Raw genomic sequence first — 16,583 nt, 5'->3', positions numbered from 1 at the left:
TCACAGTTACATACTTTTGCCAATAGTTAGAAGTATCTACCCCCATGAATAAATGATGAAATCTGATGAAAGTACATATAACAGTATCAGAGAAACTGAGATGAAGCAAAATTATTATAAATGGAGCATTAAAATGAGCAGTACTCACTAAAATGAATACATCCATCAAGTAGCATAACTGTAAATCAAACTGTGTCATTGAAATGAAGCTAACTGTAAAAAGATATTCACTAAAGTAGGAAAGGTAGATCACTGTGACTTACACTTGTCTTTTGTGAGTAGCAACCTCCAACAGAAATATACCCAATACGTTTCATGACATGCAATGGTGCCAAAGAAAATGAGCTAGATGCAAAAAGTTAATGTTAACAATGGAGTCTGAAAACTAGGTTACTGTGACTTCCTTTTTAACATTAGCAGTACCTTCCATGATATTAGGGATGAATCACAAAGTTTTGTTTTGTCTAAATGGTGGAGCACTTCTTTTGATTTATCTTATGTTTAAAGTTAAATCACTCATCATTAACAGCATGAAAGCAAATTGGCTAGCACACAAAGGTTCACACTCATCTGGATTATGAAATGTAGGTTGCAATGACTTAGTGAAACATCTAAATACAAATTTACATGACTGCAGGCAATACTATAAAACTATGCAAAACACCAAGGTTAATGCAGGCCACAGGACTGTGAAAAATACATGACACCAACTTAGCTTTGACTATTGGTGTATTAATCTTCTTGGCACATCTACATATTAGGTTACATGACTCAAAGGCAGTAATGTATGTGATACAAAGAAAACTGCAAAGGTCAACGGAGGCCAACACAGTGGGAAATACAGGTCACAACCACTGAGTGTTGACTAAAGGGTATAGTACTCTTCATGATGCATCTTTATTCCAAGATGCAAGACTCGACAAGTTATAGCATCAGAGACAGTGAGCTAAACACAACACGTAGCCTAGTACAGCTTTGCAGTTACCTAGTTTGTACCACTCCTAATGAAATAGTTATATACCGAGTCATGTGACTCTACAAACAACAGTGTCTGAGACATACAGACAGATGGACATCATCAATTCACAAGCAGGAATCTGGACAAAAACTTAATGTTTATGCATCTGCCAACAACAATGACAACACTGTCACCATGCAAAACAAAAAACTAAAAGCACTTTTACCTGGATGTTGATCTTGATTGTCTGTCCCTCTTTGAAGCCCAGGTCCAGTTTGGGTCCTTTCTGCAAATCCCCCACCGCTTTGGCTGCCTCCTCTTCCTGCTTCAAATGTCTGCAAAACAAGAAACAATGGCATGAAACCTGAATCTGAAACCTTGTGAAACAAGAGGCACAAGTGGGACTTAGACTGTTCACCCAACTAACTCTGGCCTAAAAAACTGAATTTAATTGGTTGATGTTAAGTAATACAACTTATCTCCCCTAACTAGATGGTGTGGACTTTTTAATCTAGTGGCATATACATTTGACCTATGTGCAAGAAATCCTAGGTTTAAGCCTCAGTGGCAGCTTTCCATATCCACAGTGGTGGAAAGAAGATTTACTCATCCCTATGCAGCCAGCAGCATCATAGAACTATGCTTAGACTGCTCTGAAGTGTGAATCTCAGTGAGTGGAAATGTCAACTTAAGGACAGCAGAGAGCAATATAGTGGTCAAAGTAAGTTAAATCAATTAAAGGCCAAACAGTGTAAAATGAATGTTAACTGTATAATTATGCCACAAAAATCCATTAGCGATTCTACAAATACTTGTATAAGCAAACACTTTGAAATTACTTGTTCCAATCTTCAAAGAAGCGTCCCTCAAAGGGACTGATACTCTACCAGTTGACAAGAATTTCCAAGAATCCAAGATAAGACCATTTCTGATGTTCTTGAGCTATAACAAGATTTTCATGATGGCTAGTGTGGCAGCCATATTAGATTAAGACTGGCACCATTTTCATTTAGGACAAATCAGATATCATATGGGGTCTTCTGGTGAAAACCACTTAATCATAAGACCATATATTCAGGTGAAGAAGCAATAACAAGATTTTCCAGATGCTCATATATTAGATGAACAATATTTTCATTTAGAACCAAACAGACATCCTAATAAATCTGGTGAAAACTCCGTGCTGGTATGACTTTACATTTAGAAGAAGTAGCAAGATTTTCAACATGACTGCCATGCTAGCCATACTGACCATGATAAGCACATTTTCATTTAGGGCCCCATACACATGACTTGAAATTATCGGATGAAAACCCACCTCAATTTGACCATCCATCCATCCATGTGGAAGAGCCACAGCAAAATTTTCAAGATGAACACCATGGAGATCATTATTGAAGCTCAAATCAGCATCATTTTCAATTTGGATGAATTAGACATTATGTCTTCTAGTGAAAACTCTATGCCAATGGGACTTGCCATTCATGAACAACTAGACATTATAAGAAATCTTTAATTGAAAACTATATGTAAATGTGACTTCCCATTCATGACCGACTAGACATCATAAGAAATCCTTTAGTGAAAACCCTCGGTCAATGTGACCATCCAATTTAATCTCATGTATTTTCACCTGTTGTCTTTCATGTAACAGTTGATATTATTAATCATATAAAATATAAATATACTTTAAATATAATTTTTCTAACAATGAAGTCAGAAATACAGATATCCCCAATGACTCCGCTGTTGCCTATTTCTCATGGTTCTGGACCCAAAAGTTAAATCATTTAATCAAATTTAAAATAAAAAAATTACCAAACCATAGTTATAAGCCTCTTTTTCAACTGATAAAAGGCATTTATCATTTTTCATAACCTTTATGTTGCTGCAAATGACAGAACTATTTACTGAACAGCAATCCCCACCAATGAAACTGAACAGTCTACTTCCAAGTTTAGTATGGACTGTGCCCAGGCCCAATGTACCATCATTACTACTGACAGTAAATAGCAGACAGATGGACTGGGTAGTAAGCCAAAATCTAATAGATGTTAACTTCAATAGCATTAAGGAGTTCTAAAGTAATTATATAAACTTGGTAGACATTCCCTTCAATAGCATTAAGATGTTCTAAATTCCACAAACCTGGAAGAGGTTAACTTCAGTAGCTTCATGGACTTCTAAAGTAATTCTTCAAACCTGGTAGAGGTTCACTTCAATAGCATTAAGGAGTTCTAAAGAAGCAATTCCACAATCTTGGTAGAGGTTCACTTCAATAGCATTAGGGAGTTCTAAAGAAGCAATTCCACAATCTTAATAGAGGTTCACTTCAATAGCACTAAGGAGTTCTAAAGCAATTCCACAATCTTGGTAGAGGTTCACTTCAATTGCATTAAGGAGTTCCAAAGAAGCAATTCCACAATCTTAACAGAGGTTCACTTCAATAGCACTAAGGAGTTCTAAAGAAGCAATTCCACAATCTTAATAGAGGTTCACTTCAATAGCATTAAGGAGTTCTAAAGAAGCAATTTAACAATCTTAGTAGAGGTTCGCTTCAATAGCATTATGGAGTTCTAAAGAAGCAATTTAACAATCTTAGTAGAGGTTCACTTCAATAGCATTATGGAGTTCTAAAGAAGCAATTCCACAATCTTGGTAGAGGTTCACTTCAATAGCATTAAGGAGTTCCAAAGAAGCAATTCCACAATCTTAATAGAGGTTCACTTCAATAGCACTAAGGAGTTCTAAAGAAGCAATTCCACAATCTTAATAGAGATTCACATCAATAGCATTAAGGAGTTCTAAAGAAGCAATTTAACAATCTTAGTAGAGGTTCGCTTCAATAGCATTATGGAGTTCTAAAGAAGCAATTCCACAATCTTGGTAGAGGTTCACTTCAATAGCACTCCAATGGTAAACATATGGAAACAATATCATATTCAAAATTCAATAACTTAAAATTTATGGGTGCTGATAATGACACCTATAATTTTTCGTGCACATCTAACCTTGGTGCAAGCTTATGTGTGGAGAACGCTATATGACCCACGGCAATTTGTTTACATACATGTGCATGAAACACGTGTTATTGATTCTGCACCAAACGAATCAGGTGCTACTTTCAGTATTGAGTACTCCTGAGTCAAGCCTGTAAAAATGCTAAAATTGCATCAGTAGCAATTTGTCAATATTTTTTTTACATTACATATAGGATAAGCTCTCAAAAGATATTTTTCCTAAAATTTTAATTTTCATTATTAACCAATTATGGACCACCAAACCTGTAAATACTCTATTATTTCTTCACCCATTTCTAGACTGGTTCACAGTTCTTCCATATAATTAGTACCGTGTGTCCTATAACCAGATTTAATTTTTTTTGAAAAAGTTGTATTTTACTCCTTGATATTAGAGCATAATTGTAAGAAAGAATTGGCCATGCTTGTGCATGGATAATAGTGCAATAGCATTTTATGTGATACCAATATCTATAGTTAAATTGCATCCGCATTACATGTTGCTGTGTTGTATTGTACTTATTAATGGCTTATTCTTGTTATTAAAATAATTGTTTTCTGCCTTTGTATCTTCATGTTATCTTTCTATGGCATGCATGCTGCACAAAAGAAACACAAGCATGCTGACATCAGCAAGTATGACATCACAGGGTATCAAATTACATAACTCATTGTATTTTCATCTCTCACTGGCTATAAGACAAGTTTTAAATGTTTTAAATTTCAAAATTGCATTTCTTTTCTTGCTGACTCTCACAGAAATAAGATACAGTGCATCCCTATTCACATCAATCAAACAAAACAAATAAGTGTGCCACATGACAGGTCAAAATGATAAGAGGCCATTGCCCTTTTGTGACTAAAACAAATACACACACCCATGAAGCATCAAGAGATGCTGACATTCCAAACTTATTTAAACTATCATCACATGTGATTCATGACCCCCAAATGTTAATAAAAAGGTATAAAAGCCAAGGAAGAGTTCCATAAGCTTTATTATACTGAATAATTAAATAACATAGTGCTACTTTTTGGTATAAAACTATGGGGAAGGGTGAATAAGCAAAGAATAGACAGAGTAATTTCTTCAAGCCTGGTAATGTTCTCCAAAACAAGGTGGGGGGGGAATGTGTATCAACCCAAATAACATGTCAACATGAGGTATGTTACATAAGGACAACAAGAGACAAATTTGAAAAAGCTATGCAAAGTTCCTATAATGCTGACATTGGTGTTGGAGACAGAAAGTGTATGCACAAACTGTTATGACTCAAGCTATTAAGTATGCTGAAGGTGGAGAAATGTGTGAAAAACTTTGCTATGCCAAGACAAGTTCATGTCTCTATGCAATATGCTGACACAGATAACAATTGTCACTGAATACACTACTTGTTAAATTTAAGTAATAGAATTGAATTGCATATTGAAGTTGTCTAATACATAAATATATACCTACATTTACCCAAAGCTCATAAAAAGTTAAGAAAAAGTCTCAAAATCATTACTGTGGCTACTTTCCACTATAAGCAGTGTTAAACTACTTACTTTTCAATATAAAGCTGAAAAAATGCATACATTATTGAACAAAAGAGAAACAAAGCAAACATTGCAATCACTCAATTACAGTCAAAGGGGAGGTAATACACCTTGATTTGGCAAACCAAATAGCAAGCTCTAATTTACAGCTAAATGATTCCTTAATATTACTTGATGGTAAGAACAGAGCAATGTAGGTTTTATAAATAGCTTTTGTTTTAAATATGAAACCATATTTCTGACATGAAGCTTGTTTTCATTTATTCACAACAACATATATGGTGAACAAAACACATATCGCTTAGTGCACACAGTAATTAAATGCTGAGATTTGGAATAATGTGTTCTGAGACCACAAGTTGCAACACCCTGAGTATAAAGGTTTTCTATCATGGGACTTGGTACATGAAGAAAAAAGAGATCTGGTTTGGTGGGAGAGAGCAGTATGTTCACCATGCAGTTATACATCAAGAATGTTTCAACTGTATGAAGAGAGGTTGGGGAAGAAAAACTGCCTGTGTAAAGAATGTAATACAGATAGGACTTTTGCAGACATATTGGGAATGAAGGGTTGAAAACTATTATTTTAAGTGAAAATATCCCTCCCTGCTCCCTCAACAAAAGGAATGCAGAAAAGTTCCAATACTGTTTGCCCACAAATGTAATGTACCAATATGAGAAACATGCTGAACATAGAATAGGTGTCAAGGAGTTTAATTCTAGGATAAGAAATAAGACCGGTATAATTGATATTCAATGTGACTCGACATATAATAATTAAATTTACAGGTTGAGGCAATGCAGCATGTGCAGTTTTGTGCACAGTCCTTATTTTTACAATGTTCTCTGCTTTGATCTGCTGAGTGTGTCTCTAAAGTTAAATGATCAGTACTGATACATAAGTGATTGTGACATAAGTGGCTTACATATAAAATCTCCCCCACCCCCACCCCCTTTTGGGGAATTGTTGCATGTGTTAAATGGTATTTAACCATATAGGCCAATCTATGGGTACCATCATATGAAATTCTGCCATCAGGCCATACTATGCTCTTTTCCCTATGGCCTGAGCTATCTACTTCCACTCTCCAGTGTATAAAACCATCCCCATCTGTCTTTTGTATAGAATTTTTCTCCAAAATCACATGCAAACCATGATAAAAAGACTCCATTATGATTGTCATATGTAAAAACCACCAAATTGATACCCTGTATGCACATGGTAACCATGGAAACAACAAGTTCCTATTATGGTACAGATCGCATATAGGACTCACAGTACTAATTCCACTCCAATGGTAAATATATGGAAACACTATCATATTCAAAATTCAATAACTTAAAATTTATGGGTGCTGATAATGACACCTATAATTTTTCGTGCACATCTAACCTTGGTGCAAGCTTATGTGTGGAGAACACCATATGACCCGCGGCAATTTGTTTACATACATGTGCATGAAACACGTGTTATTGATTCTGCACCAAATGAATCAGGTGCTACTTTCAGTATTGAGTACTCCTGAGTCAAGCCTGTAAAAATGCTAAAATTGCATCAGTAGAAATTTGTCAATATTTTTTTTACATTACATATAGGATAAGCTCTCAAAAGATATTTGTCCTAAAATTTTAATTTTCATTATTAACCAATTATGGACCACCAAACCTGTAAATACTCTATTATTTCTTCACCCATCTCTAGACTGGTTCACAGTTCTTCCGTATAATTAGTACCGTGTGTCCTTAAGGAGTTCTAAAGAAGCAATTCCACAATCTTGGTAGAGGTTCACTTCAATAGCACTAAGGAGTTCTAAAGGAATTCTACAATGTTGTGGACAAGTATACAGCACCATATACTTCAAGCCATCACAACTATAAAGTGATGACTAATAACTATGTGCAAGTTACAATGATTTTAATAAGTCTGAATATATGTTTATAACCACAATCTACCAATGTCCAATTTAGACATCTTCAAATTTGTAAAAAATCAGTCCTGTTGGATGCTCCAGAACAACGATGAACACGTCTTTAGCAGTAAGCAGTGCTGCACACTGGTTGAGCTGTCAAGTGGACATTTAATGTATCTCTGTCCTCATACGATAATCAAGATATGGGGATTTGTTAAATTAAGGGGACACTGATAGCTTGGGATGGGGAACATGTCCCCTGGACTCACTCATGATGCATCAATGGGTAAAAAGCCTCACTTACTTGAAGTAATCCTGTAAAGCAACATTCAGATCAAAGGAATCCCCTCTGTCCTCAAAACCAATGCCTATAAATGCACTTCTCCCTGGAACAACAAAATGGGCATTGATAAAAGAACTACAAATTGGGCATTGATATCAGGAACGAATTGGGCATTGATATAAGGAGAAACAAATTGGGCATTGATATAAGGAACAACAAACTGGGCATTGATATCAAAAACTAATTGGGCATTGATATCAGGAACAACAAATTGGGCATTGATATCAGGAACAAATTGGGCATTTATATAAGGAACAACAAATTGGGCATTGATATCAGAAACAAATTGGGCATTGATATCAGAAACAAATTGGGCATTGATATAAGGAATGATAAACAGGATATTAATAGAATCAACAACAAATTGGGTATTGATATCAGAAACAAATTGGGCATTGATATAAGGAACAACAAATTGGGTATTGATATCAGAAACATATTGGGCACTGACATCAGAAACAAATTGGGCATTGATATAAGGAACAACAAATTGGGCATTGACATAAGGAATGATAAACAGGATATTAATATAAGGAACAACAAACTGGGTATTGATATCAGAAACAAATTGGGCATTGATATAAGGAACAACAAATTGGGCATTGATATAAGGAATGATAAACAGGATATTAATATAAGGAACAACAAATTGGATATTGATATCAGAAACAAATTGGGCATTGATATAAGGAACATCAAATTTGGCATTGATATAAGGAACAACAAATTGGGCATAACAAGAATAAGCCATCAAAATTTTAAAAAGTAATGGTAATTTAACTTCTTTCAGTTGACCTAAGGTGTAGAGCATGTTCATCACCCTATGAATACAGGACGACAATGTTTCAACTAAAAATATGTTTGGGTGTCTGTCTGTCAAAACTATGTCAAGGAATGTGCAATACAGTGATTCCCATGTGTCTCTGTGGGGATTGAATCACACAGGAAGAAAACCTTAATTATGGTATTACCTCTGATAGCCATGGTAATCTCCAGCACCATATCACCCAGGTGTACTTTGGTGTAGTTACACAATATGAGATACTGACTCTGAGTTATAATGGGGTGGGGACATTATACCCATAGTATCACTGTCATACATTGTTGGACTTAATGCCCGTTGGTTTCATTTTATCCTACACTCAACGCTTACCTAAACAGACCTATTAATTAATATCCTGCCCAACCGCAACGTGTTGCTACTCTTATTCAAAGTTTACTTAAGTATTCAATATTCTGTCAATAAACTCTTGATTATTCTATCTTCTTTATGATTGGTTGGCTAGAAGCAAACTGATAGTGATTATTCCATGATCTTGTTCATGATTGGTTGGATAAAGGAACACTAGAGGTGAAGTCATCAGACTTTTGAGAGTCAAGCATACTGTTTGCTTATAGTAAAGTTTCTACATAAAATACTTACCATCAGTTTTCTAAACTACTGTTCTTATTAGCTATTTTTATTTCAATTCAAGCCATTACCAACTATATCTCAAAGTCACTGGTTGCACTCTCATGCATATAAGCACTACAATAAATATGCTAATTATTCAACAATAACACAACTTTGCTTATACAAATCTCTTCAAGTGTGGACCTCCAGTTTTTATTTGTATTATTTAAACTGTATTTTCTAACATTTGGAAAAATTCATGTGCCTGAGCTCTCATTTTTCCAAGTAGAGAACCAAACCTATATGTAATTAGTTTAGGCATAATGCATTTTTCTAGTTTACTATGACTGTCCTTGTCAGTGTTCTTTCTTTTTTTCTTTGTTTTCTTCTATAGCATACACTGTAGTGACAACTGTATGTTCTCCAGAAGCTGAAATTTTCAATTGTGGAGTTAGCACCCACAGTTTATTACACAGTAAAATGTCACATCATATATTGGAAACCTATGAATACATTTCAAGATCTAAATTTCTTGGCAAGTTATTTCTGTACAGTTACAGTTTAAAAGGTGATGTAAAAAAAAGCCCCTATTTTGGTTATCTGAGTGACAGGATTTCTGACACATTGGTATCTGTCATGAAAATATGACAGCTTTACTTAAGAAATCATAATTTCTGGAAAAACACATTAGTGCTACACTGTGAACTCAATTAATTCTGGAAAACATAAACTTACTAAAGCAATTAGGTAAAAAACTGTGTTCTCAGGTAATTCTGGAAAAACACAGTGTGTACTTGGGTAATTCTGGAAAAACAGTGTACTCAATTAATTCTGAAAAAACATACAATGCATGCTCAAGTAATTCTGGAAAAACACTGTGCGTACTCAAGTAATTTTAGAAAAACACAACGTGTACTCAGGTAATTTTAGAAAAACACATGTACTCAGGTAATTTGAGAAAAACAATGTGTACTCAGGTAATTTTAGAAAAACACAGTGTGTACACAGGCAATTTAGAACAACACACATTGTGTACTCCAGTAATTTTAGAAAAACACACAATGTGTACTCAGATAATTCTGAAAAATCTGTATGTACTATAGTGATTCTGGAAAAACATACACTGTGTACTAAAGTAATTCTTATCCAACTGGGCAGCATATGAAATAATCCCGACCCAAAAAATTTCACAAAACACAAGAATAGGAATAGTGCTGAAATACTGGTGGCTATTTCAAAGGGATTATTCTTTGGATGTGTGATCACATAAGCAGTGATATACCTTGGTCTTATGTGCTTTTGCAATGATCAAGCCATGAACACTTGTTAAGGGGGGGGGGCAGTAATATCTGCTAATGCATCCATATATACTGTACTTACATTATCTGTCATTTAATTGTGACTTGCAAGCTGTGACTATTTCATCATCATACATTTTCCATGCAATAGAAACCAGCCAATACTTAGTGTAAATAAAGATTAGAGAACAATTATCAGTACAAAGTACCTGATATTCAAAATGTAACAGAATGTGACTGTGCCCTCAGGCAATTAATCCTCCTCTAGTTACTGTTGTACTAAAATAAATGGGCTGAAATGGGGGTGGGGGTGGATCTCTGGACAATACAATTTAAGGTTAAATATATGGTCTCTTTCATCGACTATAGTGTAATGTCATGTGTTTAAGGTATCATACATGCCAAACATATATTCAACTTATTATTACCATATGTATGCACTTATAAGTTGAGTTCAACAGCAAAACTGCACAGACACTGTTCTGACACTGCATAATGCACTGGCAGATATAGATCTACACTGTTTGCAGTTGCATTTGACTTACAAGTGAACAGATATGGTACTTAAGCAAATTAATAATATTGAGTATATATTTATGTCCAAGTAATCTTGGTTGTATGGCTAGCATGGGAGACTCTACAGAGTATCTGTGTTATTGTAAGTGGCCAGTGTATGTACAAAATATAATTCAAAGTTTTAAAATGGAATTGTTTTTATACGACATATAAGTTAAGTCCAACTGCAAACAATATATACCCTAATCTGCCATCACATAATGACTACACTTAAAACCTTACACAGACCCAGATCTGCCAGTGCTGTATCTACTGGCAGATCTGGGTCTGTGTAATTTGCATTTAAATTGGACTTGTAAGTCAGTATGTATGGTAATGATACCAGTTTGACTCAGGATGAATGCCTATATATTTATTTACATTAATCAAATGAAACTGTAAATTTCAATGAAATTGACTACATTTTACAAAAATACCAAAATGAAATTAAATGAAACATGATGAAAATGGCACCTGACCTAGCACTCCAATGTCTGTGGGAATCGGATAACATATTACAGTACACTATTTATAAAATTACAACAAACTATTGAAACATGCATGGATGTCCATTGGGGTAAAATAAGAATTCAGTCCAACATGAGTTGTGCTGTATGAATGAATTTATGTGGAACTTGATTTTTGTGTGTGTCAGTATACAAGAGTCTAAATCTCAGAACTCAAATACAGAATCAAACAGTCATTTTCTTGAGTTTCCGTCAACCAATACAATTGAACCTGCTGTAATGGTCACCTTCATTTGATGGTCAAGTGGTTTCAAATGCCATTAGCACTTCCTTGTAAGGAATTTCCACTATAAAAGTAATCTATTGAATGGTTGCCCAGTTTCCATGGTCAAATGTCAGGTGTTTCCTAACCAAAACAATTCTTTTTAACTACCTGAAGCAGTCATATGTATTTAACAACTCAATGTAGTGAAATGAAGCATCTGTCTTCACAAGAAAGGCATTGTTTATGTAAATACATGTCATCTGAATTGATATATAAACGTGTCTTATCTTGTTTATATAAATTGACCTTAATTTCTATTTGTCAGTGTACGTTTCAATTGTTTAATGTCTCCAGTGTTATTTAAGGAATCTGAATTAAACCACAACATGTATTAGACAAGAAACCCTCCAAGAGACCGATGCTACCTGACTGTAAAGAATTTAGAGCAATCCTTGATGAGACTGCTTCTTTGTAACGGCTGAGTGCTGAAACCAGCATGGGTATCTTTTAACGATAACCAGATTTTCTGATTGGCTGCTGTTTCAGCCAAATTGGATGTAAGATTGGCACCATTTTCATTTAAGACCAACTCAGAATCAAAGAATCAAACTCAAATCTTGGAACAGAATGCGAATGACATACAAAAAATCTTGGCATCTGTTACTTCAACAACCGGTTCTCGCACAGATGATGGTATAGATGGGAGAGCACCACCAGGTGTTGGTGGATCAAAATCACTTGCTTGGTCAGCTGAAGTAAATAAACCTTTCAGCGCAACACAGAATCATGCAATGTTAGCAGAATTATATGCATGGGTCAGAGATAACATGATATTAAAATGGAATGATGACAAAACAAGCTATTACCCAAAAATGCTTGACTTACAACTCCCAAAGTGAAATAATGGATGTCCATAAACTTATTGCTCATAAAATTAAAAGCTTGCCCCCCCCCCAGGTCAACCAAATAAACCTTATATAGGTAGAGTTATTGGTATGACACATCAACCAAATAAACCTTATATAGGTAGAGTTATTGGTATGACACATCAACCAAATAAACCTTATATAGGTAGAGTTATTGGTATGACACATCAACTAAATAAACCTTATATAGGTAGAGTTATTGGTATGACACATCAACCAAATAAACCTTATATAGGTAGAGTTATTGGTATGACACATCAACTAAATAAACCTTATATAGGTAGAGTTATTGGTATGACACATCAACTAAATAAACCTTATATAGGTAGAGTTATTGGCATGACACATCAACTAAACAAACCTTATATAGGTAGAGTTATTGATATGACACATCAACCAAATAAACCTTATATAGGTAGAGTTAATGGTATGACACATCAACCAAATAAAAATTATATAGGTAGAGTTATTGGTATGACACATCAACCAAATAAAACTTATATAGGTAGAGTTATTGGTATGACACATACAGTTCAGACTATACCAAGATTTATCAATGATGTTGGGGTACCAAATGACGGAATGTACATGAGAGAATAACAACGGAAAATGAAAATTAATAACAGAGATCTGGATATTTCAGATTTTATACACTTAGTTACAGAAGGTGAACAATCTAAACCTGATCAAACTCAACCTGTCCAGCGACAGTGAGTACTGCCACAATCAGTTTAAAAAGCACCAGTAAAAACAGATATCACTGTGATATAGACAATACAAATCTAAACAAGTTAAGGGATGAAGTAAAAACATTTGACGAAACATTAATATCATATAAAAATGTGAGCAGTAGAGAAAATAAAACAGGAATTTTAAGAACTCAAATGAAGACTGTTATAGACGATATTAATACGCTGAAATAATAATAAAATAGTAGTCCTTGCTCATATGGCAGGTCTGCAAGCACTGAATGAATCAACAATTAACCAGATTACAGAATCAAATTGACAGTTTAGCACTGGGTGATGCTGCAATAGCTAGAAGGACATTTTACAGGCATGAAATAGGACTGAAATTGACATTGAATGAACACCAACACACAACAATTTACAATCTGCTTTATGACATTTTACAGGCATGAAACAGGAATAAAACTGACATTGAATCAACACCAACACACAGAAATTTACAATCTTCTTTAGGACATTTTACAGGCATGAAATAGGATGGAAACTGACACTGAATCAACACAGCACACATAAATTTACAATCTGCTTTAGGTGATGATGCAATAAACTTGAAGGACATTTTATAGGCATAAAATAGGACTGCAAATGACATTGAATCAACACAACACACAGAAATTTGCAATCTGCTTTAGGTAATGCTGCAATAAACTAGAAGGACATTTTACAGGCATGGAGATACCACTAAAATACTAGAGCAAGTGGCAAGACTTGAGCAAGTGGCAAGACTAGAGCAAGTGGCAAGATTTGTGAAAACACCAAAATAGCCAAGATGAATCCTATGCCGACAGTGATTATACCATAAAATAAAGTCAAAGAAATAAAGGCATTCTCCAACCAAACAGCTCAATGCCAATGACCATGAAAAAAGGCAGACAATAGAGAGGTATTAATCCATAAGGATGGTACACTATTCAACAAATATACTGAATTGGAGTACATCTATAATCAAGGTTTAACTGTCAATACTATCCCTATTATTAAATGGTCCTTGCAACAGGAAAACATAAAATGAGTTACCCCTATTATTAATTGGCCCATGCAACAGGAAAACATAAATGAGTTATCCCTATCATCAAATGGTCCATGCAACAGGAAAACATATATGAGTTATCCCTATCATCAAATGGTCCATGCAACAGGAAAACATAAATGAGTTATCCCTATCATCAAATGGTCCATGCAACAGAAAAACATAAATGAGTTATCCCTATCATCAAATGGTCCATGCAGCAGTAAAATATAAATGAGTTATTTCTATCATCAAATGGTCCGTGTAGCAAGAAAACATAAATGAGTTATCCATATTATTAAATGGTCCTTGCAACAGGAAAACAAATGAGTTATTCATATCCTCGATTGGTCCATGCAACTGGAAAACATAAATGAGTTATCCCTATTATTAAATGATCCATGTAGCAGGAAAATATAAATGAGCTATCCATATTATTAAATGGTCCTTGCAACAGGAAAACAAAAATGAGTTATCCCTATCATCAACTGGTCCATGCAACTGGAAAACATAAATGAGTTATCCCTATTATTAAATGGTCCATGCAACAGGAAAACAAAAATGAGTTAATCCTATTATTAAATGGTCCATGCAACAGGAAAACAAAAATAAGTTATCCCTATTATTAAATGCTCCATGCAGCAGTAAAATATAAATGAGTTATTTCTATCATCAAATGGTGCATGCAGCAGGAAAACAAAAATGAGTTATCCCTATTATTAAATGGTCCTTGCAACAGGAAAACAAATGAGTTATCCCTATCATCAATTGGTCCATGCAGCTGGAAAAAAATAAATGAGTTATCTGAGCACTGCAAAAAATCCAATCAGCATCTTAAAGTGAACCATTAATGCAAGTCTCATGATTTGGTTTCAAGGTGATGATGATTAACTTTGCAAATTTAATGGTAAGCACTGTCACCTGATTATCTGCCCCTTGAACGCTGACACCATTAATATATTTCATAAAGGCATATATGGAATATTGTAGGCCATACCTGTAAAAGTACAGGAGTCCATGATAAAATTAAGATCATTTACAAAATAGAGAAAGAAAATTTGCAAACATTGGTTAGACACTTCATGACTCTTAATAGGATTTTCATAGGGCAAATAATTAATCATACCTGAAATTATGTACTCTGATGAATTTGATGGGGTCTACATTAGCCAAAGCCAAACAGTCTGCCTTAGAGAAACTCACACAAACTCAGAAAGAAGAAAACAATGAGGAATGTAGTGTGTTGAAGAATTGTTATAACAGCATAAAGTACATAAAGAAAAATTATTTTTATTTTTAATATCAGATCAGGCAAAAAAATAGGGGTAACAAAGATGAATAGGAATATAGTGAAATTTTACTAATTAGAACCTGCTGAGTGGTATAAAATCATAGTGAATATCATATTTACAACGTGCCCTGCTGAAGACAAACCTGGCAGAAGTTCAACACATATATTATTGCATAAAGACAAAATGGCTAAATTTGTCACCACTTTGTGTGACCAAATGTTCAAGTACGTGGAGGAAGAAAAAAGAGAACTCACAAATATTATTTTGTCTAGTCTTTTGGAGAAAACCCATTCTGATGGAGTAGAAATAGAAAGATTTACAAGATGATGGCTGTTAGGGCAGCCAAACTGGATGAAAGGTTGGCAATATTCTCATCTAAAACCAACATGAAATTATAAGTCATTTTTGTGGAGAAAGATAAATATTTTAGAAGGAGCAGCAATAACAAGGTTTTCAAGATTGTGGCAGCCATACTGACGTAAGATTGGATGTGATGTGACTTGGATTTTTAACAATCATCATCTCCCACTCAGTGACAATATCCTGACACCAGGCCGACCAGTCCTAACACTAACCTCTTAATGCTGATCACCAAGCAAGGCAGCTGTTAGTACCATTTTTATGTCTTTGGTATGACTTGGCCGGGCTTTGAACCCGCAACCTCATATGTCCAAGGCAGACGCTCTAACCAGTAGGCATCAGAGCGGTCACATATATCGTAAGATTGACAATATTTGAATCACAGACCTAATATACAGCTTATTAATACTTTTTTGTTGAAAACCTCACCTTGATATGACATTTAGTATAGGAGTAGTTAACGAGATTTTCAAGATGGCTGAAATGGCAGCCATACTGA

At 34.7% G+C, this 16,583-nt stretch overlaps 1 protein-coding gene across 1 annotated transcript in view; it reads right to left on the bottom strand.

Moving 5' to 3' along the window:
* The window catches only part of LOC149771130 (adaptin ear-binding coat-associated protein 2-like), a 59,940-nt gene that overhangs the window by 15,426 nt on the left and 27,931 nt on the right, over positions 1 to 16,583 (bottom strand). Inside the window, exons 4-5 of the mRNA XM_089948842.1 lie at positions 7,732 to 7,813; positions 1,185 to 1,293 (exon numbers count right to left, since the gene is read on the bottom strand). Of these exons, the coding sequence (XP_089804968.1) occupies positions 1,185 to 1,293; positions 7,732 to 7,813 (191 nt within the window). The remainder of the gene's footprint in view (positions 1 to 1,184; positions 1,294 to 7,731; positions 7,814 to 16,583) is intronic.

This window comes from Sinohyriopsis cumingii, unplaced genomic scaffold (assembly GCF_028554795.1).
Source record: "Sinohyriopsis cumingii isolate HCF-2022 unplaced genomic scaffold, ASM2855479v2 utg002115l, whole genome shotgun sequence".
NCBI classification, from domain to species: Eukaryota; Metazoa; Mollusca; class Bivalvia; order Unionida; family Unionidae; genus Sinohyriopsis; species Sinohyriopsis cumingii.
The sequence above is the reverse complement of the archived record's forward strand: the minus strand, read 5'-3'. Positions and strand labels throughout refer to the sequence as shown.